The sequence below is a fragment of the Rhinoderma darwinii genome, chromosome 1 (genome assembly GCF_050947455.1).
Source record: "Rhinoderma darwinii isolate aRhiDar2 chromosome 1, aRhiDar2.hap1, whole genome shotgun sequence".
NCBI classification, from domain to species: Eukaryota; Metazoa; Chordata; class Amphibia; order Anura; family Rhinodermatidae; genus Rhinoderma; species Rhinoderma darwinii.
This window is the reverse complement of record NC_134687.1, coordinates 342,140,898-342,164,724: the sequence shown is the minus strand read 5'-3', so window position 1 is coordinate 342,164,724 and position 23,827 is coordinate 342,140,898. Positions and strand designations below refer to the sequence as shown.

Here is a 23,827-nt window from a genome sequence, read left to right as displayed (position 1 = left end):
CAGGGAGGGGGAGGAGGAGTTGAGTTGTCTCCATAAGCTATTGTCAATGGTTACACTGGCCAATTAGGCTCGTTCCCGATAATTGACCTGTGTAAACAGGGCGATGATCAGCTGATGAACGAGCAAACGCTCGTTCAACAGCTGATCGTATAATTTTAAATGCAGAAAATATTATCGTTGTTGGCAGAACATCTCCCTGTGTAAACGGGGAGAGGTGCTGCCGACCTAATATAGATGTATAGGGACAAGCGATCATAGTAATGAGTGCTCCTCCTCATAGTAGCTCCTTGTAAAAGGAGCAAACGTGAGCTGATCAACGCGCTGTCTCGTTGATCGGCGCCCTCGTTTACATGGCCCAGCTCGGGCCGTAAAAAGTACCTTCACTTTTCATTGTAATCCTGCCCTTTGATAATAAGCATATTATAAATGCTCAGTGGCCAATGTGAAAACTGCAATATTTCAGGATTACTTCTTTTAATGCAGATAGTGATATAGAAAATAAAAAAATACTATCATCTTTTGTTTCAAAAATGTGTAAAAGGCGTACAAATTTGTTATTCTGTAACCACTTGCAGACACAGGCATTTTTCATTTTTACATTGCCGTATACGGGTTTGTTTTTTGCGGGGCGGGGGGGGGGGGGGCTTGTGGTTTTTAATGGTGCCATCTAATTTACGATATAGTGTATTGAGAAACAGCTTAAAAATTATTTTGTGGGTGGAATTGAAAAAATCGTTTTTGGGGTTTTGTTTTCACAGTGTTTACTGTGCAGTAAAAATGACATGTCAACTTTATTCTGCAGGCCAATACAAGTACGATGATTCCAAATCTATATTGTTTTTTTATACGTTTTATTACTTTTACAAAGTAAAGAATTTTTTGTTGCCATACTTTTTTATTTTTCTGTCGATAAGAGTGGTGTGAGAGCTTATTTTTTTGCAGGGTGAACTGCAGATTTTATTAGTACTACTGTTAGGAAATGTACGTCACATTTAGGTTGTCATGACTACTAGCCAAGCTTCTGGGTGGCCCTGGTTTGAGATGCAGAGCCAATCTTATTTCTCTGTCTGCAACCTATCAGGGCCAAGGGTGGAGTATTTGAGTCTGTTCAGTTTTTTCATTGTTGCTTGTGATTTTCTTGTGAATGCATGTGTTTGAGCAAACTCCTGGTTACACCCTGAATCACCTTTACTACTTGGACTCTTTGAACTGGACTTCGGCTTTGTCTTTGGATTTACCCTCTGCTCACTGATTTGGATATTCCGCTCACAGCTGGTTTCAACCTCTGCTACTCCTGGTATTTTTATGTTTTGCGATTTGGACTTTTAGTCTCTCCTGGTTGTGAACTTCTGGTGTTGCATGCAATTGCACCTCCTGTCCAACACCGTTTTCTGTAAAAAAAACCTGGGTTCTATGCGGCCAAATCCAACCTGACTTGCAGTGGGCTCTGGTGAAGAGCATAGAGTAAGCTTAGACTCTGCTAACCAAAGTAGTGACGGACTTAAGGTAGATGATTTACTTGTACGCTTGATCCAGACAGTCTCTAGCTTTCACTCTGGGGAATTGCTCCAGTAGTGATTCCTTGACAACTACTTTGTTGTACAAGCGACTTTTTATTCAAGTTTTTGGGGGAAGTGAGGTGACCAAAAAAAGAGCAATACTTGCATAGTGAATTTTTTTCCCTATGGGGGTTACCCGGTAGTTAAAAAACATGATATTTTTATATTTTCGTATACCAGAGCATTATTGCCTGTCAGTGTAAATCTGACAGGCAATCTGTTAGGACGTGCCTCTGGCGCGTCCTAACAGGAATATGTCCAGGGCAGACCTGGGGGCTTTTATCAGTCCCCCGGCTGCCATGACACCCCATCGGAGACCCGCGATTGCATTCGCGGGCCGCCGATGGGTGACAGAGGGAGCGCACTCCCTCTGTAAACAAAGTTAAATGCCGCGGTTGCTATTGACGGCGGCATTTAACAGGTTAAACGGCCGCGATCGAAGTAAACTTCGATCGCGGGCGTTGGAGCAGGAGCTCAGCTGTCATCAGACAGCAGAGCCCCGGCTCCTGCCTGCACGGGAGACCCGTGCAGGACTTAGACTAGGCTGACGTTAAAAGGCGTCAGCCTAGCCTAAAGCCCATTAGTGAATCACGTAAAAAGGTGTATTAGTGGTCACTAAGGGGTTAAAAAAGGTTTATGTTTTTTTTTAATCCTTATACGGAACTTTACGATCGTTGGATCACTCATGCCATACACTACACTACTTATGTATTGCCTTTATCTTTGCTCTACATTAAAAGGGCATTGATTGCCGTCCGGAAGGCCTTCAATAGGTATTCAGCTGCCATGGTAATCAATCAGCACCCACAGGATTTCGTAGCTGGTTGGGGCGATCGTAGGATAGAGGGAGCCCACTCCCTCTGTCTAACCGCTCAGATGCCGCGGTCACTGTTGCAGATGGATGAAATATCTTGGGGGTAGTGCACATCTGACGTTCCTTTTTATGAAATAAATTTATTTATTGATTAAAAATAACTTATGTAGCATCATTTTATTCTTTAAAAATTCACTATTTTACTTCTGTAACTTCTATGTATCGCAGTACATAGAAGCTGCAGAAAGACATTCTGAGCTGAATCCGTCAGTGAGCTGCACTGAAGGCTCAGTCTGCAGCGACTTCTGTGTGCTACTGAGCGATCTTATGATGAAGTCAAAGTGGATCTATATATAGATTTTTCTTACAAAAATTAGTAGAAGCCCACAAAGGTCCTTAAAAATGCTGGTTAGACAATGGATTTTCTCATTTAGTGGCAGGTGGGCAGAGGGAGCCCGCAGCTCATGAATATGTTGAAATCCAAGATCACAGTGCTCACTGGACAAACTACAGAATATTTTCACATACTGTACATGACAAACGGCTAAAAGCAGTGTGTCTGTCACTACTGTATGCTGCCCTTTAGAGAGGGCAGCCTGAAGTAGGTGACAGATTCTCTTTAAAGGGTTTTTTCCGGGGACCAAAAATTGCATTGCATTAATATTTTTATGTAAAAAGAAGTCACTTACTAATATACTTTCATTTAAAATTCGGTACTAAATGGTGCCGTTTAAAGTGCTTTAGTAAGTGACTTCTTTTACATAAAAATATTAATGCAATACAATTTTTTACATTTTTGGTCCCTAGATAACCCCTTTAAGGTAAATGTCCTAGTATTTATAAAGCTACAAAAGAGGCAAGCATTATATCTTTTGTGATATTATGATATATAAACATTTCTTTAATCTGTCTTTCTGATTTTTTTTATTTGTAACTTTGACTTGATTATGTCCATTTAGACTATTATCTATTTCTAAAATATCAATTTAAAACCGAAGTTTAAAGCACCAATAAGAAGGCCTTACCTTTGTAACTGCAATATGCTCTGGTCTTAAAAGACCATCCACAACATTAGTCTTCACAACAGTATTCATTCTCCAATCCACTCCAACAATGTGTACTTTACCCCCATCAGTCCAATCTGTCACCGCGATACTATTGGATTTTAGCACAGCCAGCCCATAGGAATGTTTCCAATCTGCTTTAGAGGACTTCAAAAGATGAATCATTTCTCCTTCCTTAGAAAAAACTTTAATACCTTTATATCCATTGGACACCAGAAGAAGACCTTCTTCTGTACAAACCACATCTCCGAGGCAGTTGCTATTTTCAGAACCATACGTAAATGTCTGTTTGTGTTGACCTTCAGGAGAAAAGATCTGAATTTTCTGATTGCCGCTGTCTTTTATGGCAAGATCACCATCTAAAGTAATTGTCACACTGGTTGGCCAAATAAATTTTCCTTCCTCAGAGCCATAACCTCCCAACTTTTCAACAAGACTATTGTAGAAAATTCTTTGTACACCCGAAAGCTTCCAATCCTTATTAAATTCATGCATTGCTTTCTAGAATAAAAATAAATGTGATTGAAAGAAATCTACAAATGCACAAACTATCATTTGGATTCCTCTCTATTTCATGTTTTATAATGAGGGTTGTATCATTTAAAGTGCAATGCAATGTATTAAATCATTGTAAACTACTTTGTTGTACAAGCGACTTTTGCTAGACCATTGCTAGAAAGGATACAAAAATGGAATACGCATGCAGGAGAAACAGTACATTCAATACCTCTTCCTCATCCAGCTCCTGCAAATAGTAAGAGTCTAACATGGTTTAAGCTCAAGTTCCTTATGGAGAGCATGAAGAAACACAAGAGAATGCAAAAATTAATACAGCAAATACACATGTAGAAAACAGGTACAACTATTCAGAAAAAAAATCATATGAAATGAAGAATTTATATTTATCTACACCATTTATATTTATCTACACCTCCCAGGATGCATAAGTATGGTTTAATTAATTTAGAAGAATATGTACTTTAATATTGTGATATATCTATTGATGAAGTTAAGGTCTCACACACGCACACACACACACACACACACACACACACACACACACATGCAGCAATGCTGTGTGCACAACATTGTACGGTAGCACATGGAATGCCTATAGTTCCATATTTTGGGCCCAATAGGTGTGGCATCATACGGTGCCTCTGAGAGACATCATTTTCTCCCCTAGAAGTAATGCTCTTAGAGTAGAATACCTGCAAAATACGACATGTGATGGAAAGTCTCAGAGAATAGATTTTAGGGATCAGGTAGAAAACGTTAAAAGTGTAGCTAAATGTTCGACAAACTTCTGACATGTCATAGTGACATGTCAGAAGTTTGGATTGGTGGGAGTCCGAGCACGGAGACCCCCACCAATTGCTAGAATAAAGCAGCTGAAGCGTTCGTGTGAGTGCTCAGCTGCTTCGTGTCTCTTCAGCTTTTTCCGGAAATAAATGTATCGGTGTACGGACTCAATAGAAAGTCTATGAGCCCGTACTCCGATACATTGGCTTTCCGGAAAAAGCTGAACAGAAACGAAGCAGCTGAGCGCTCACACGAATGCTTCAGATGCTTCGTTCTAGCAATTGGTGGGGGTCTCTGTGCTCGGACCCCCACCAATACAAACTTCTGACAAGTCACTATGACATGTCAGAAGTTTGTCAAATGTTTAGCTACACTTTAAATATATACGCTTTTAATTAGACAGATGGTGAATAAAAAACATGGATGAATGTGTGTGTGTGTGTGTGTATATATATATATATATATATATATATATATGCTACACACACAGTCGAGTCACATTATTATGACCACCTCCTACTTTCGACGTCGGCAGTGCGTAGCCCATGAAGGAAGTGATGTGTCGTGGGCTGGCTTGGTGGGTCTATAAGGTGTGCGATAGGCTGTCTGAACACATATTACTCATTGTTGCCATGGGTAAAATGGGCGATTTATCAGAGTAGCAAAAAGGGATGATTATTGGCTTTTGGGACAAGGTTGGCAGGATTTCTCAAACAGCGCAGTTTGTGAACTATTCACGTACTGCTGTGTATTATGAGGGGACAAATGGCACCATTGGGAATAACCGACATGGAAACTGTGGAGCACCACATGCAATTGATTTGAGAGGTGAACGTCGGCTACGAAGGTGCGCGAGGGCCGAACAACACGCTACCGTGGAGCAGCTTACTGTGAAAACCAGGGAGCTACAAGACGTGTGTCTAAAACAACAGTTCAGCGAACCCTACTGCGTATGGGGCTCCAAAGCAGGCGGATGGTGACTGCTCCTATGCTAACAAGGATGCATGGGAAAAAAAGGCTTCAATTTGCACAGGAGTATCGGAATTGGACCACTGATGATTGGCAAAGGGTCGCCTTCTCCGATGAGTCACGTTTTCTGCTTCGTCGAACGGATGGACATTGGCGTGTCAGGTGAGAACCATCAGAGAACAAACACCCTACAACCATTGCTGGAAGAACACAAGCTGGTGGCGGCAGCGTTATGGTCTGGGGAATTTTTTCATGGCATTCTCTGGGCCCACATATCCATGTGGAAGGCACTCTGAACTGATTTGGGTATGAATCCATCATTGCAGATCACGTCCAGCTGTTTGTCTTCCCTGGGACAGATGGAGTCTTCCAGCAAGACAATGCGACGTGTCACATGGCTAGAAATGTCCGACAGTGGTTGGAAGAGCACGACCGAGACTTTTAACTACTTTCCTGGTCTCTAATTCGCCAGACTTGAACCCAATGGAGACTCTGTGGGACCACCTCAATCGTCTTGTTCGTTCTATGGATCCTCCCGACGCACCCTCCAGCGAATGTGGGATGCACTGCAGTCAGCATGGCTCCAGATATCGGAGACAACCTACCAGCACCTTATTGAGTCACTCCCAGCTCGTCTTGCTGCTGTCCGTGCTGCACTCGGCAGTTCCTCTGGATATTAGCTGGTGGTCATAATTCTGTGACTCGACTGTGTGTGTGTATATATATATATATATATATATATATATATATATATATATATGCTACATTAATAGATGCAAATATTTTATGAAGCATTTTTCATAATGCATGCCTTCAATAAACCACCCGGCCCCCAAACACTTATTCCATTAGATTTGTAACATTAGTTACTAGTATTGGTTAAAGGGGGTCATAGCATCAAGCACCACTTTTCTGCTCAGATACGAATAGAATATAAAAAGATTAGGCAAATACCAGGACAAATTTATCTAATGCACGCAGACATTTGCTACTGGTGCCTAACTTTTTGGATTATTTTCTATTGATGTCAAAGTTAATCTTGCTCCTGTAATTGTCTAATAGGCTCCTAAAGTCTACAGTTAATCTCTGATCTAGAGACACAAAATGTTTATTAGGGTTTTTACATATATTATACACATGAAGGGAAATTGGGAAGATACTAGAAACCGGTAGAATTAGATCCAGTTAGGGAAATGACCCTGTTGTAATGAATACAAATAAAACATTCTCTAACAAGTTGTATAAAAAAAATTAAAGACAAGAGACAAAACCACACAGAACTAAATTGTGTCTCCGGTATTATTACACTTCTGACATCATAGAGCATGCCCAAAAATTTCATTTGTGGGTGACCTCTTCACATCCCTGAAGATCTCCAAGCTAAATTTTAACAGTTCCCCATAGATTTGAATGCACACTTAGAACACACATGCAGTTTTTTAAGTAACTTTTAACAACCATTTATAGTCGTGTTCTACTTAAAATATAAGGTTTCAAAATAAACGCTGATTCATTACATGATAATCCACAGATTATATGCAATTAAGTAATACATACAATTTATAGTTTAGTCATTTATTAGCATCACTAGTCTATTATAATGTTATAATCATTGTCAGATGACGCTAAGCAAACCCACAATAATTATAAACCTAAAATCTGCGATTCCCCAAACCTTTGCAGCTATGTCACTTCAAACAAATGTTACAAGTTTACAAATGTACATTGTGCATGCTTCTACATAATAAACATGATAATATTATATTTTTATGTATAAATAAAATGCTACACACAATAACTTGCCTTCCTATTCTGCTGCTAATATCCCAATAGAACTGAGACAGAGGCCAGTAAAACAGTTGTGAATGAGCCAGCTCTCGCAGTATCTGTTTTATCCCAATGCAGTTACCATGGAGCAATACCTTAGAGAATGACCCTGCTCAGTGCTGATACACATCAGAATATCCAATTTGTTCAGCTCAGATATATTTCACACTCCCCACTGACAGAGTAACAACTTGTTTGTGTTATGTATAGGTCATGGTTCCCTGGAAACTCACAATGTTGTATTCACTGACAGTAAGGTCAATATGAAATTATTTGCACAATACGCCACTTATTCTGGGTGAAGTTTTCGATAAACAATAATAAACCACAGACACCTGGGATGTTGGCTTGTTACCATTTGTCATAAATCCTGAAAAAATACACCATATTGTAGGTACAGTGTGTATTTGTTAATGCTTGTTTATTTCCCCCAGTAAAGGATATTACTGTCAGCGCGATTGGAGTTGCTGGCAGACTAAGGCCTCATTTACTTAAGGATTTTTTTATGCATTTTGTAAAATATTTTTTTATTAAATTTGTATAGGAATATACCATTGATCTCTGCAGGTTTTTTATGACTGAGAAAATGCTAATTTTGTCATCAGTTTGCCTCTGTTGAGTCAGATATATATATACGCCATTGAGCCAAAAATAAAACCGCTGACAGGTGAAGTGTATAACATTGATTATCTCGCTACAATGGCACCTATCAAGGGGTGGGATATATTAGGCAGCAAGTGAACAGTCAGTTCTTGAAATTGATGGAGGCAGGAAAAATGGACAAGTGTAAGTATCTGAGCGACTTTGATAAGGAGCAAATTGTGATGGCTAGATGTCTGGGTCAGAGCATCTCCAAAACATCAGGTCTTGTGGGGTGTTCACCTTACTCAGTGTGTAGTACCTACCAAAAGTGGTCCAAGGAAAGACAACCAGTGACCTGTCAACAGCGTCATGGGCGCCCAAGGCGCATGGAGTGCGATGTCTAGACCATCTGGTTCAATCCCACAGAAGAGCTACTGTAGAACAAATTGCTGAATAATTAATGCTTGCTATGATAGAAAGGTGTCCAAGCACACAGTGCGTCATAGCTTGCTGCATTTGGGACTGTGTAGCTGCAGACTACATTGGGCACGAGAGCATCGGAATTTGGACCATGGAGCAATGGAAGAAGGTAGCCTGGTCTGATGAAACATGTCTCCTTTTACATCATGTGGATGGCTGGGTGCGTGCGTTGCTTTCCTAGGGAACATATAGCACCAGGATGCACTTTGGGAAGAAGGCAAGCTGGTGGAGGCAGTGTGATTCTTTGGGCAATGTACTGCTGGGTAGCCTTGGCTCCTGGCATTCATGTGGATGTCATTTTAACACATACCATCTACCTAAACATTGTTGGAGGCCAAGTACACCCTTTATGGCAACAGTATTCCCTAATGGCAGTGGCCTCTTTCAGCAGGATAATGCGTCCTGCCACACTGCAAAAACTGTTCAGAAATGGTTTGAAGTACATAACAAAGACTTCAAGGTGCTGACGTAGCCTCTAAATTCCCCTGATGTTAATCATAACAGCCATCTGTGGGATGTGCTAGAAAAACAAGTCCGATCCATGTAGGACCCACCTCCCAACTTACAGGACTTAAAGGACCTGCTGCTAACATCTCGGTGCCAGATACCACAGGACATCTTCAGCGGTCTTCTGATATCCATGCCTCGATGGGTCAGAGCTGTTTTGCATGAGGCGGTCCTACACAATATTTGGCAGGTGATTTTAATGTTATGGCTGATCTGTGTGTGTGTGTGTGTGTGTGTGTGTGTGTGTGTGTGTGTGTGTGTGTGTGTGTGTGAATATATATAGGTATATCTAGGTACTTTAAGCCTATTATGCCATATGTACATCATAGAGGGGCATCATAGAGAGGGTCCCTCATTCAGTGCTGCTTTGGCGAACCCGGTCCACCTATTCATTGCATGGTCTGCCATTCTTTTGAGTCAGGAGCCACTGGCACAGATTTTGTCATATTTTACAGAAAGAATACCGCAGCATGCAGTGCTATTTTTCCCGTAAAAATGCCAAACACCAGAACTGAACCTGATGGACCCCTATAAGTAAATATTGTCTGTCGGGCATCGCTGGTGTCTTTCGTGTGATGGATCTGACAATGCATCGTGTTTTCTGTTCATAATGAAAACAATGATATAGATGTGAATAGTTTGAGTTATTGGGATTCCTTGTTTGACCTCTTCCCGACATCCGCCGTATATATACGGCGCTGTTGGGAAGGGGTTCCCGCAAACCGCAGTACAGTTACGTCGTGGTGATAGTGTGGGCTCAGGAGCTGAGCCCACAACATCACTGCCGGGTGTCAGCTGTATGTTGCAGCTGACACCCTGTTGCAATGGCCAGGACTGGCGCTAGTCTCCAATCCGGCCAATTAACCCCTCAGATGCAGCGCTCAATAGAGATCTGAGGTTTTTAGCCACGGCATCTCAACCTAATCGGCTTGCTGACAGTGAACGACTGACAATTCTAATACATTGCACTACATAGGTAGTGCAATGTAATAGAACAGCAATCAAACAGTTGGACTTAAAGTCCCCTAGTGGGAATAAAAAAAAGTGTAAAAAAAGTGAAAAAATAAATTGGAAAAATAAAACAAACGTTTCAAGTAATAAAATAAAACACAATCACCCTTTTTCCCTTATCAAGGCCTTTATTATTGAAAAAATAAAATAAACCATACATACACTACCGTTCAAAAGTTTGGGGTCACCCAGACAATTTTGTGTTTTCCATGAAAACTCACACTTATATTTATCAAATGAGTTGCAAAATGACTAGAAAATATAGTCAAGACATTGACAAGGTTAGAAATAATGATTTTTATTTGAAATAATAATTTTCTCCTTCAAACTTTGCTTTCGTCAAAGAATGCTCCATTTGCAGCAATTACAGCATTGCAGACCTTTGGCATTCTAGCTGTTAATTTGCTGAGGTAATCGGGAGAAATTTCACCCCATGCTTCCAGAAGCCCCTCCCACAAGTTGGATTGGCTTGATGGGCACTTCTTGCGTACCATACGGTCAAGCTGCTCCCACAACAGCTCTATGGGGTTGAGATCTGGTGACTGCGCTGGCCACTCCATTACAGATAGAATACCAGCTGCCTGCTTCTTCCCTAAATAGTTCTTGCATAACTTGGAGGTGTGCTTTGGGTCATTGTCCTGTTGTAGGATGAAATTGGCTCCAATCAAGTGCTGTCCACAGGGTATGGCATGGCGTTGCAAAATGGAGTGATAGCCTTCCTTATTCAAAATCCCTTTTACCTTGTACAAATCTCCCACTTTACCAGCACCAAAGCAACCCCAGACCATCACATTACATCCACCATGCTTGACAGATGGCGTCAGGCACTATTCCAGCATCTTTTCAGTTGTTCTGCGTCTCACAACTGTTCTTCTGTGTGATCCAAAAACACCTCAAACTTCGATTCGTCTGTCCATAACGCTTTTTTCTAATCTTCCTCTGTCCAATGTCTGTGTGCTTTTGCCCATATTAATCTTTTCCTCCAGATTCTCAACTAGCTCAAAGGAAGGTCAGTTTTATAGCTCCTCTAAACAGCAAAACTGTTTACAGCAGTATTAACATAATTGCACAAGGGTTTTCAAGTGTTTTCTAATCATCCATTAGCCTTCTAATACAGGGACCCTGTTCAAAGCCCGGCGGGAATGAGGGGTTGTCTATCATGGGATAGAGAGGTGATGGGTTAGAAGAAATAAGGCAGTGTTTGAATTTGAGCAACGCAACACGCAGTGTGGGTCCAATTAGAGGATGGGATCTCATTTGTGTTGTAAGGTGTTCTAGAATCCAAGGGGCAGCATACAGGGGAATGGGCGAAAAGGATTGTTCTAATTGTACCCATGTTTTGAGAGCGCCATGCGTACACCAGTTTACATTGCGAACCAGATGTGCTGCCTGATAGTAGATTTGGATATCAGGCAGCCCCAGGCCTCAGTCAAATTTTGGGCGGCTGAGAATCGTGCATGCAATACACGACGGTTTGTGGGCCCAAATAAACTTGTTACTGAGCCTATGGTCGGTGGGTAGAACGCTAGGTTGTACAATTCCATATAGTAAGAGGGAAAAGTGTCTGCTATTGTTTCAGCTGTATGCACCCGTGTGCCATTAGGAGTATTAATGAATGGGACATATGTGCGAGTTCTCTGTATGCATAAGACCTTCGCCAGCATCCGTCCGGTTTATTGCGAAATTCAAAATAGTGTAGACAGCACTTAGCTAGTGTGGCTTTAGCCATGGAGAGTGTCAGAGTGTGCAGTTTGTCCCGTAAACAAATTAATTCAGCACCCGTCCCTGGATCCAGGGATCGTTTATGTGACTGTTCCATGGTATGGATGTGTTAGACTAGTTCAGAGAGGGTGGCAGAATGTTCCTTTTTAAGTCGGGAACAAATACGTATTAGGGAGCCCCTGGTGATGCATTTATGTGATTCCCACACTGAGAAGGGGATAGAGTCGTCTGTAGTGTCAAAGAAGAAGAGTAGGTCAGTAGCCAGTTCTTCCAATATCAAGGGGTCTTGTAGCAGGAATACATTTAGACGCCATTGCCAGGGTGTGGGATGAAGGGAAGGCAGGGACAGTGATAGGAGTATCATGGCATGGTCGGAGAACGATATGCAGTCTATTGTGGCAGATCAGAGGAGTGATAATTGTGAATGACAGAGGTGGAAGTAGTCAATACGGGAGTACATGTCATGTGGATGAGAGAAGAACGTGTAGTCCCTGTCTTTGGGATGGAGTATACGCCAAGGGTCAGTTAGCTGATGTGTATGAAGAAGGCATCTCAGGCGACGATTTAGTGGTCTAGAGGGGTTGAGGTGAGGCGATGTCGTGTCTAAGGAATGGTCTAATGGGAGATTAAAATCAACCCCAGAACCATAGTCCCCTCTGAATACTCCTCCAGTGTAGTGAGAGCCTCCTCCAGGAGTGACAGCTGTCCCGAATTGGAAAGGTATAGGTTAGCAAACATCAAAGTTGAGTTCGCAATCTTACCTTTAACGAAGAGGTATCTGCCCAAATCATCTGCGCGTTATCCCAGAAGTTCCCAAGGTAAGGAACTGTAAATAAGAATGGATACGCCCTTGGTTTTAGAGTCGGAGGAGGTGCTGTGATAGAATCTAGAATCTAGAGTTCCACAGAGACGGGAGTTGGTTTGTGCGGAAATGAGTTTACTGAAGGAAGGCTACATGAGCCCTTTTCTTCCATATGAGTAAGTAGGATATTTTTTCCAGAACATTCAGACCCTGTATATTTAATGATACAATAGTGAGATTAGCCATGGTGGAACAGTGAGTATGGTGTCAAGGAGCAGCGACAGAGGATGTGGAGAAGGGGGGGGGGGGAGTATGGGAACGTAGAAAAGAGAGGGTAAGGCAGAGAGGTGAAGAAAGAGAAAAAAAAGAAAAGCCCAAAAGCTCCATGTGACAACTGTGTGTTGCGAAGCCCTGGAGGTGGGGAGCGCAAGAGCACAGGTCTGTAAGTGGGGTTGTAGAAAAGCACAGTAGCAGAAAATGAGCCCGGATACTCCGGACTGTGAAATACAAGTAATATAGTAAACAACATCCTTTCCGAGAACAAATAATAGTTTCCGTGGCTACCACCCAGGGGGCTAAGCAATAGTTCAGATAACAGCAGGAACACAGACAACTAAATAAATAAATCAATCTTGTGGACAGTGTAGAGACAGGAGATTCCTAAAAGTGCTCCGTTCCTATGCCAAGTCAATGTGACTTGCCAGCTCGGCATTAGAACCAGACGAGAGCAATGTGGCAGTCCTTGGGTCAAGACTGGTCTCAGGACAGTCAAACGGTCAACTGACCCAGTGTCCGGGGTAGGCAACGTCTAAGGACAGGGACGGGGGGAATGGATCAGGGTAGCAAGCCATGGCATTACAGTACATTCCAATCTGGGAATAAAGTCACGGCATGTTGGGAGTGATAGGAGTTAATTCTCCCCCCTGTCCATAAGGTCAGAGTGGGGGGGAGGTTATCCAGAAGTGATAATGAGAGGGTGTCCCATGAGAGCGTCCTCTATTAGGTCAGCGCGTCAGCATCTAGGGCACCATCCAAGCAGGAGTGTAAATCCAGGTAGGTCAAAGTGTGAGTAGGAGTTGTAGGTCCTGCCTTACAACTACTGATCTTCAGCATGCAATCCGGGGATATGGGGCACGAGGTCCACGTGTCTATACATAGATCTCAGTGTCCCAGCTTCTCTCCTAGATGGCATTGGAGGAGGAGGTATGGTCCAGTCCGGTACCTGAACCACATCTGTACCCAGGAAAAGGAAGGCTTCAACCAGGTCTGCTGTTGTTTTGACGGCAAAATTATTTTCAGCTTTCCGCAGCAGGATATGAAAGGGGTGACCCCAGCGGTATGTCGCTCCCAACCATCTAGCCGCCTCCAAGAGAGGCTTAACTACACGTCTCATATACAACGTCAGTCGAGACATATCAGGCAATATCAGAATACTGGCGCCAATATAAGGTATGGAACCCTGTTCCCAAGCATCGGCGTAGAATGTCCTCCTTTTGCTTATAGAAATGGACTCTGCAGAGCACATCCCTGGGGCGGTTTGGATCTCTGGTTCTGGGACCAGCAGAGCGGTGGACCCTATCCAGTTCAAGGGGAGCCTCTATCGGGCAGTCCATCAGTTTATTGAAGATGGAAGTCACCATGTCGTGTAGGTCTTCCGGTGCTACGGATTCGGGAATACCGCGCAGCTTGAGATTATTACGCCACCCTCGGTTCTCAACATCGTCAAAATGGAGGGCAAAGTCCTTCATACGCCCTGTTTGTGTACTCACAGTTGCAGCTAGTGATGCGAGATCCGAGACAAGAGACATATTGTGGTTCTCCAGTTGAGTAACCCGGTCATCCAAAGAGCGAACAGTCAGTTAGACTTCCTGCAGCACCCTGGCCTGCTTCTCTTCCAAACGTGCAATGTGCGTGTCCATATCCACCCGAGTAGGGAGAGCTCTCACCATCTCCCATAACTCCGTAAGAGTGCGATCCACCTGGGTATATGTAGTTGGCACCGTTGGGGTACTCGGTGGTGTCGGGCGGAATAGTGCCGGCGTGTCTTGAGAGAGTTCATTTGGCACGCTTTCGTCCAGAGCAGAGGCTGTCGCCAAGATGGCTTGAGACGGGCAGTTATCTTTCACGAGCTGCTGAGATGTTGTCGGCTGTAAAAAGCGGGACAGGTAGGTATTCCGCGAGGCAACAGGCGTTCCGGTTTTGGCTTTCCCCCTTGGCATTTCTCACGGGGCAGGTGAGGATAAGTTATGGATTAAGTTTAGCTGGAGGTGTCCGAAGCTCCAAAAAATTGCTGCCTCACGCCGCCATGCCTAAGCCACGCCCCCAGGGAGAACCCTTTTTAACAATTTTTCGGGTGTGTGTCTCCAGTGCACAAGCTGGGCCCGACATATTTGCCACTGAAATGGCATATCTAGGGAAAAATTGTAATTTGTACTTTGCACCATCTGCAGTGCAATCATTTACGGAAAAGACCTGTGGGCTGAAAATACTCACTATACCCCTTAATAAATGCTTGGAATGGTGTCGTTTCCAAAATGGGGTCACATCTCAGGGGTTTATTTTATTATTTCACATCAGAGTTCCTGCAATTGTGAACCAATACTTTGTAAATCGCCAAATAAGGCCTCAATTTCGCATGGCACTCTTTCATTCCTGAGCCATGTCGAATGTCCAGGCAAAAGATTAGGGTTAGCCTCTGCACCGGCTAGCGCTAAGCCCGCCGTAGCAATGGACACTGTCCATCAGCCAGAGGCCATTACTAAGGCAGTAGTAATAAAGTTTAAAAAATAAAAGGACATGAAATAAATATTTTATTGAAATAAAAACCCCCACACAACCCTCGTTAACCATTTTATTAAGAATGAAAAAAACGCCGTCATCGAAGTAGTCCTCGAATCCCAAGTAGTCCAACATCTGAACCTGTAAAAAAACACAAACACAAAAAAATTAGTAACGCATAAAAAAAGCTAAATAATTCTTATACTTACCTTTCCTGGGTCTAGCGAAGGAGCCGCAATGTCAGCGAGCTGAGCCCTATATCTAAGCCTATCATGTGTGATACTGTCTGCTGAGCCACTGTATCTAATCCTATCCATAGCTATAGGGTCAGTGTGCTACAAGTATGCTGTCTCATTATATATATATATATATATATATATATATACACACACACACATATACATACACACACACACACGCACACACACACACATGTATGATACTGTATGCTGAGACAGCTATAGGAGCCTTAGTCTTATAGATATGCTATCTCCGATATGTATGTAAAAGTTTATTTATTTTTTTGGGGGGGTAAATATATGTCTCTGGGCTTGTTCCCCTGATCTTTTAAGACCCTAGCAGCGCCCCTGGGCCTAACTAATATATGGGGGGTCAAAGGACACCTAAAATATATATAGAGACACAAAGGGCGCCTTACTAATATATAGGGACACAACTAATATTTTGGGGCGCGAAAGAGAACTACTATTCTTTAGGGGCAAAAATGGAACATTACTACTGTGTGGGAGCACATAGGAAGCAGAAAGGTGGCACTAAAACTGAACCATAACTATTTTCTTAAAGGTCACCTTTTTTGGGGGGGTTGGTGCCCTGGAAGGGACAGTATAGGTGGTATTGATAGAGGCAGTTTATCAACATCACGTTTATCTCTAATTCCTCCAGGTACTGAAATAATCAAGCCTACAGATACCAGGTCTTCTGGAAATCACAACCTCCATGTAACAGGTACATAAAGATTCACACATCGCAGAATCTGGATTCATTGGCCCATGACTTACATGTGAATGGTAAATGATCCATGGTTACATCCTTCTGGCAATATGTTTCCACCTTTATACTGCCGCCACTCGTGTTGCGCCGCAAAGGGGCCCACTAAGTTTCTGTTGCCCAAGGGCCCACATAAACCGGCCCTGACTGTGGTGATATAAAGGAGAAAGCAGCCATAGGCTTTAAAACATTCTTGCTTGATAATGAGTGACATATGGACAGTGCTATACCAGTTTGATTTGGTCCATTAACCAATGTAAGGGAGAAGGTTATACATGGCTGAATAGATAAGAGGTAGATAAGTAGACACTACTTAGATGGATCCTATTTGAAAAGTTACTCTAGGTATCTGGTGGCACTTCCCTCCAGTAATTAGGTTTCTTCTGATGAGATCATCTGACATTACATACTTGCATAAATAATGACAGGTGATAGTTTCTAGAAACCATAAAGTTTTAATGCATGACTCTTCAAGTATCGAGTCCTTATTAGCTCAAAAACATTCAAATTAAATGTTTTTTCATCTTCTTATAATCTGTCATTTATATAGAGCTAACATATTCTGCCACCATGTTCTAGGCAAACTGTCAGTTATAGGGGGTGTCTCATGAGGGCAACCCCTTTTCAGCTGTAAGCTGCGGCAGCAATCTGTCAATCGCCAGGGCTCCTGCTTCTCACACTTCAGACAAACAGCTGATGTACGTCAGCAATACATTTCCCCTGCAGTTGGAAATGTAGTATTTACAGAGCTCTCTGCTGTGGGTTATAGAAGTGGGCTCCGAGTGGGAACCCCCTTTTATGACAAGTACACATATGCTAATAGGGCACATGCAAGGGGGTTATCTTTGTGAGACAATTCCTTTAAACAAGAGGTGTCCAACCATTTTGTATCTCTGGGCCACATTGGAAGAAGAAGATTTGTCTCGGGCCTCACTGAGCTACGCTGTTTCCGTAACTCTCTTAGTAGTGAACGGCAGTTACAGAAGCAACGTAGCATGCGAGCTATGCTGTTTCTGAAACTACCATTCAGTTCTATGGGACTTACGGAAACAGCGTAGTCCAGCGAGCTATGCTGTTTTCGTAACTCCTGAACCATGAAGTCAGGAAGTGGCCGGGAGGCAGCGAGAGCAGAGAGAGGTAGGACAGGGTTTAGGGGCCCCATTCTAGAGATAGGTGGGACCCGCATCTATCTGACATTTATGACATACATCTTGTGGATATGTCATAAATGTCCCTCGTGGGGAAACCCCTTTAAGTAGTCAGACACCCCTCCCCTTGTAGTAATATAACTACTCAGGGCTGTATGGGGGGATTATATTGCAAGGGGAAGTCAGATTGTCTGACTGACTGCTGGGGGCTCTATAGGGGGTCTGAGTGTCTGACTCTGACGTCTCTGTGGGGGGGGGGGGTATCCCTCCTATAGAGACTTCAGCAGTTAGTCGCTCAGAGCCCCCTATGGAGCCCTAAGCAGTGAGTCAGATAATCTGACCTCCACTTGCAATATATTAGTAACTACTGAGGGCTCCATGGGAAGGGGGGGATTATAGTGAAAGGGAGGTCTAAACATATAAATGACTGCAGAGCACTCTATGAAGGGGGGCATAATCTCCCCCATCCCCATAGAGCCCTCAGTATTTATTATACAACAGGGGGGGGGGTTGAGCATCTGACTGCTGAGTGCTCTATGGGGGGAAATTATTGTCCATCCATAGAGCCCTCTGCAGTGAATTAGATGGATCTCCCCTTGCTGTATATTTAATCCCCCCCCCCCTATCGTGGGCCGTTCAGTTTAAAGTTGGCTGGGGCAGGAGGCGAATACCACACTAACCTCAACGCATGACCACCGCCCTGCTTTCCTGTTCCTCTCTGGCGGTGCGTGCATCATCAGAGAGGCGTGTTCTAACTTCTACCACTAGCATACGTGCCTATCATGATACACGTCTGCTAGCCCTATCCCACCCCTGCAATTGCTTTCCCTCCCCCTCCTCCCCTTCAGCTGCGGCCCTATTTCATCCCAGCCTGCCCCTGCTATTGCTCTCCATGATAGAACTGAGAGAACTATGCAGCGCGCTAGTGCCGCTAATGACCGCAGCGACCTGCAGCCATTAGCGGCGCTAGCGCGCTGCATTGTTCTCTCAGTGATTTTTACAATTATGTGCGGTTGATGATCCGCCACTGGTTGGGCCACATGCGTCCCGTGGCTGTGCTCTGCTGTGGCCGTCAGTGCCATAGACTTTGAATAGGATGGCAGGGCACATGCTTGACCATTCCTCCATTCATTCTCATTCTGGCGATCGGTGGGGTCCCAGCCCAGTCAAGCAGCTATCACCTATCTAGTGGATAGGTGATGATTTGTTATTACCGGAACACTGATACTGGTTTTTGGTCTCTGCACAACACATTACTTATATAACATGCATGCTGTCAGTACAATTTCACACAGTGCAGCTTTTGATGCCTTGTTTTTAGCCTATAGTGCTTTTCCGAGATTGGACTTCTGACTTGAAATATTGTTCTGCTGAACTGATCTGGATCATAGTAATTGGGGGTAAAAGCTGTTCAGTTTTAGATGTCATTGGAAATTCAAGATTTTTATACTATTAGGAACATGACAGATGAACTTCATTGATTACAAGAGTATGGACACCACAAATTGGTGGCAATGAACAGTACAATACACTTGGATGGGCTTTTTAGCATGCTCATTCTTGTGCGAAAATCTTATAACCCATTTTTGTCTGAACATACCCTAATACGTAATAAAATAGAAACCTGACATTCCATTATTTTTTTACCATTGAAGTCAAGGTAGAAGCAGATAAAAATGGAAAGTATCCCTTATTATTGATTATGCAATTTCGATCTGTGAAAAAGGTATTTCAGAGTTCCTCAGACAGGGAGTCACTAAACTGCAGTCAAAGATCACAGCTTTGTCCTAGTGCATGTGTGGCAACCCATGGCATACAAAGCAGAAGTGGCACACAGGAGTTCTGCCGCATTATCGGGTGGCCCGGACATCAGAAGGGTTGTGCAGTGTTTGCACTACTGCATGACATCCAGAGCACAACTGTGCTGAGAGGTCCAGCTTCTGTCCACCAGATCACAGTCACAGTGGTTATATTCTTTTACCCAGGGACAGCACACCTCAAGATTTTTTTTATTATGATCGTTATGGACGATACTGTGGCTGTCACGTTATTGCAAATTTGGACACAATCTGACGAGAAAAGGTTCTTCACCAACACTGAAGTAAATAAATAATAGAAAATCATTCTACAAAGGTAGTGATTTGCATATATTTAAGACCACAGCTAGATCACAGGTCAGATGACACCATACATTAGTGGCATATAACCATCACTAGAAAAAACTGGTAGCGGATCTAGGAAAATGCAGTGCCACTTCGTCTGCTGTCGACTCCTCACAGCTTTTTCCATGTGGCCGTAAGGATTGCCATTATAGTCCTGGGGCCTAACTAAGGGAGTCCCCCACCTTCTGAGGACCAGATCCCCGACCCCGCTGGCTCCAGCCGGGAGACGGGATTCCTGCCAGCCCGGGGCCTACGCCCAGGATGAGAGGGCAGAAGGACCCGGCCTCCAGGGTCCCTGGTTGGGCTCCCAACCCTGCGCCAGGCCCTGGGAGTTCCATCTGGGCTCACCCTCGCTGGCGGCCTTGCCCTCCTGGACCGGCGTGGATGTCCCTTCTATGGGATTGTGGTCCTGCGATCCCCCAGCCGCCTCCGCCTCTCCTAGCGGCACAGTTCCGTCCGTTATGGGCGCAGCTGCCCCGTTCACCGGCAGGTTTTCCCGCCTGGCCGGCCAGCAGGGACCTCAGCCAGTCCGTGCCCCGCTCGGCCGCCATTCTCCCTAGCTGCTCCAGCAGATTGCGTGCGTCCGTCATTGCTGGTAGTGTGAGGGTGTACGTTCGTTTTGTTGGCAGAGCTGAGGGACACAACCTACTCGTGGTTACTTCCAGGTTAGACTGGTGCTCAGTACGGAACGCCGTCTAACCCACCCTCGAGTCCCTTGGCTCCTCCCCTTCCTCTTCCCCTCGTCATGGAGCCTCCCCATAGCCTGAGGCTTGGAACAGCCGTTCTTTATAGTAAACTATAGAAAAAAAGAGTATTTCCGGTGATTGGATTTAATAGTAACATTTCCTTCTTAGGGTAGGTTCACATGTGGCAGATTAGTTGCAGAATATTCTGCATTGAATCTGCCGCATATATATATATATATATATATACATACACTACCGTTCAAAAGTTTAGGGTCACTTAGAAATTTCCTTATTTTTGAAAGAAAAGCACAGGTTTTTTTCAATGAAGATAACATTAAATCAATCAGAAATACACTCTATACATTGTTAATGTGCTAAATGACTATTCTAGCTGCAAACGTCTGGTTTTAATTCAATATCTACATAGGTGTATAGAGGCCCATTTCCAGCAACCATCACTCCAGTGTTCTAATGGTACATTGTGTTTGCTAACTGTGTTAGAAGGCTAATGGATGATTAGAAAACACTTGAAACCCCTTGTGCAATTATGTTAGCACCGCTGTAAACAGTTTTGCTGTTTAGAGGAGCTAGAAAACTGACCTTCCTTTGAGCTAGTTGAGAATCTGGAGCATTACATTTGTGGGTTCGATTAAACTCTCAAAATGGCTAGAAAAAGAGAGCTTTCATGTGAAACTCGACAGTCTATTCTTGTTCTTAGAAATGAAGGCTATTCCATGCGAGAAATTTCCAAGAAACTGAAGATTTCCTACAACGGTGTGTACTACTCCCTTCAGAGAACAGCACAAACAGGCTCTAACCAGAGTAGAAAGAGAAGTGGGAGGCCCCGCTGCACAACTGAGCAACAAGACAAGTACATTAGAGTCTCTAGTTTGAGAAATAGACGCCTCACAGGTCCTCAATTGGCAGCTTCATTAAATAGTACCCGCAAAACGCCAGTGTCAACGTCTACAGTGAAGAGGCGACTCCGGGATGCTGGCCTTCAGGGCAGAGTGGCAAAGAAAAAGCCATATCTGAGACTGGCTAATAAAAGGAAAAGATTAATATGGGCAAAAGCACACAGACATTGGATAGAGGAAGATTGGAAAAAAGTGTTATGGACAGACGAATCGAAGTTTGTGGTGTTTGGATCACACAGAAGAACAGTTGTGAGACGCAGAACAACTGAAAAGATGCTGGAAGAGTGCCTGACGTCATCTGTCAAGCATGGTGGAGGTAATGTGATGGTCTGGGGTTGCTTTGGTGCTGGTAAAGTGGGAGATTTGTACAAGGTAAAAGGGATTTTGAATAAGGAAGGCTATCACTCCATTTTGCAACGCCATGCCATACCCTGTGGACAGCGCTTGATTGGAGCCAATTTCATCCTACAACAGGACAATGACCCAAAACCCACCCCCAAATTATGCAAGAACTATTTAGGGAAGAAGCAGGCAGCTGGTATTCTATCTGTAATGGAGTGGCCAGCGCAGTCACCAGATCTCAACCCCATAGAGCTGTTGTGGGAGCAGCTTGACCGTATGGTACGCAAGAAGTGCCCATCAAGCCAATCCAACTTGTGGGAGGGGCTTCTGGAAGCATGGGGTGAAATTTCTCCCGATTACCTCAGCAAATTAACAGCTAGAATGCCAAAGGTCTGCAATGCTGTAATTGCTGCAAATGGAGCATTCTTTGACGAAAGCAAAGTTTGAAGGAGAAAATTATTATTTCAAATAAAAATCATTATTTCTAACCTTGTCAATGTCTTGACTATATTTTCTAGTCATTTTGCAACTCATTTGATAAATATAAGTGTGAGTTTTCATGGAAAACACAAAATTTTCTGGGTGGCCCCAAACTTTTGAACAGTATATATATATACACTACTGAAGTCAATGGGTGCGTGAAAATCACGCGCACCACACGGAAGCACTTCCGTGGGACGCGCGTGATTCGCGCAACAGCAGTCAAAAGTATGTTTGCAAACAGAAAAGCACCACGTGCTTTTCTGTTTACAAACATCCAAACGGAGTGTCACAATGATGGCGCACATCCTATGTGATGACACACGGAGCTGTTAAGTGCCTTTTGCGTGCGCAAAACGCCGCGTTTTTTGCGTGCGCGAAACGCACACGCTCGTGTAAATCTGCCCTCAGTGAGAGCTTTTTCAAGCAATACAAAAGCAGTGTTCACGGGGTGTATATAAGGAGCCGAAGCTCATTAAACATCATATGTGATTAGTTATACATATATAAATCAAACAATACAATATTGATGTGTAATGTATCATAGAAATACATAATAAAGAAAGTGATAACGTGCACAGTGCCATATACAAAGATATTATGCCCAAAATTCATAAGACATGTTTAAAAAATACTAAACATGTTAAATACATAATTAAGAACTCACGTGTTATTACCATATCCCAATTAAAAACAAATTAGCACTCACCATTACATATGACAATATATATCCTCAAGGTTATGGAGTGCCCGCACAGTATATCTGAATGGGCATAATTCCCTGAACCAATATGGTGCTATGGTGATTCCTATATTTAGATGTCATGCGCCAACTCTGCTGATTGTGTGGTAATGTTTAATAAACTCTGCGCATGCGCGAGACCTATTGAGTTATGTTCAGTCCAGATGACTTTAATCATATGTCTTGTTTGATCCAATGAACATTATGTGCATTGGACATACACAGTACAGCAGAGTGGACATACGCAGTACAGCAGAGTGGACACTGCAGTTTACTGCATTTACTCCATGTGATATCTGACTCTTGTCATACGTTTGACTAAAAATACTGAGCAATAAATTGCCACAAAAACCGCAGCAAAACTGTGTGTGTGATCCTGATTTAAAGGGCTCGTCCAGACGCTGCGGAATTTACGCATTTTTTCCGGACGGAATTTCGGACGGAAAAAACGCTGCAGAATACAGTAGCAGCATAGTGGATGAGATTTAACAAATCTCATCCACATGCTGCGTAAAATTTCAGAGCCGAAATTGACCTGTGGTGCGTATTTTTCTGACCGCAGCCTGTCAATTCCTGCAATGGAAAGTGTGTAGAATTGCTGCATTTTTCAGAGGAGATGCCTCCATCTCCTAACATTGGGAAAAACGCAGCAATTTACACACCTTTTTCTGCCGTAAAAAACGCAAGAAATGGTGCATTTTTGCCACAGCGGAAAAGCCTTTGACTTTCAACGGAATTTCTGCAGAACTTTTCTGCAACAATTCCGTTGTGTGTGGACAAGCCCTAAGACTCCATTCAGATGTTGCGGTTGAGGTGCAGTTGAAAATGCATTGAAAAACCACATGGCGTTTTTTTCTATGCGGTTCTGAGAATGTGTGAGTGGACCCTAAGGCCAGGTTCAGACACACAGTTTTATTGCAGTTTT

General features: G+C 43.4%; 1 protein-coding gene across 1 annotated transcript in view; it reads right to left on the bottom strand.

Annotated features, from left to right (window-relative positions):
* The window catches only part of LOC142751166 (E3 ubiquitin-protein ligase TRIM32-like), a 42,509-nt gene extending 28,345 nt beyond the window's left edge, over window positions 1–14,164 (bottom strand). The window contains exons 1-4 of the mRNA XM_075860123.1: window positions 13,862–14,164; window positions 12,599–12,730; window positions 4,165–4,182; window positions 3,399–3,938 (exon numbers count right to left, since the gene is read on the bottom strand). Of these exons, the coding sequence (XP_075716238.1) occupies window positions 3,399–3,938; window positions 4,165–4,182; window positions 12,599–12,730; window positions 13,862–14,164 (993 nt within the window). The remainder of the gene's footprint in view (window positions 1–3,398; window positions 3,939–4,164; window positions 4,183–12,598; window positions 12,731–13,861) is intronic.
* Between the last annotated feature and the right edge of the window lie 9,663 nt (window positions 14,165–23,827).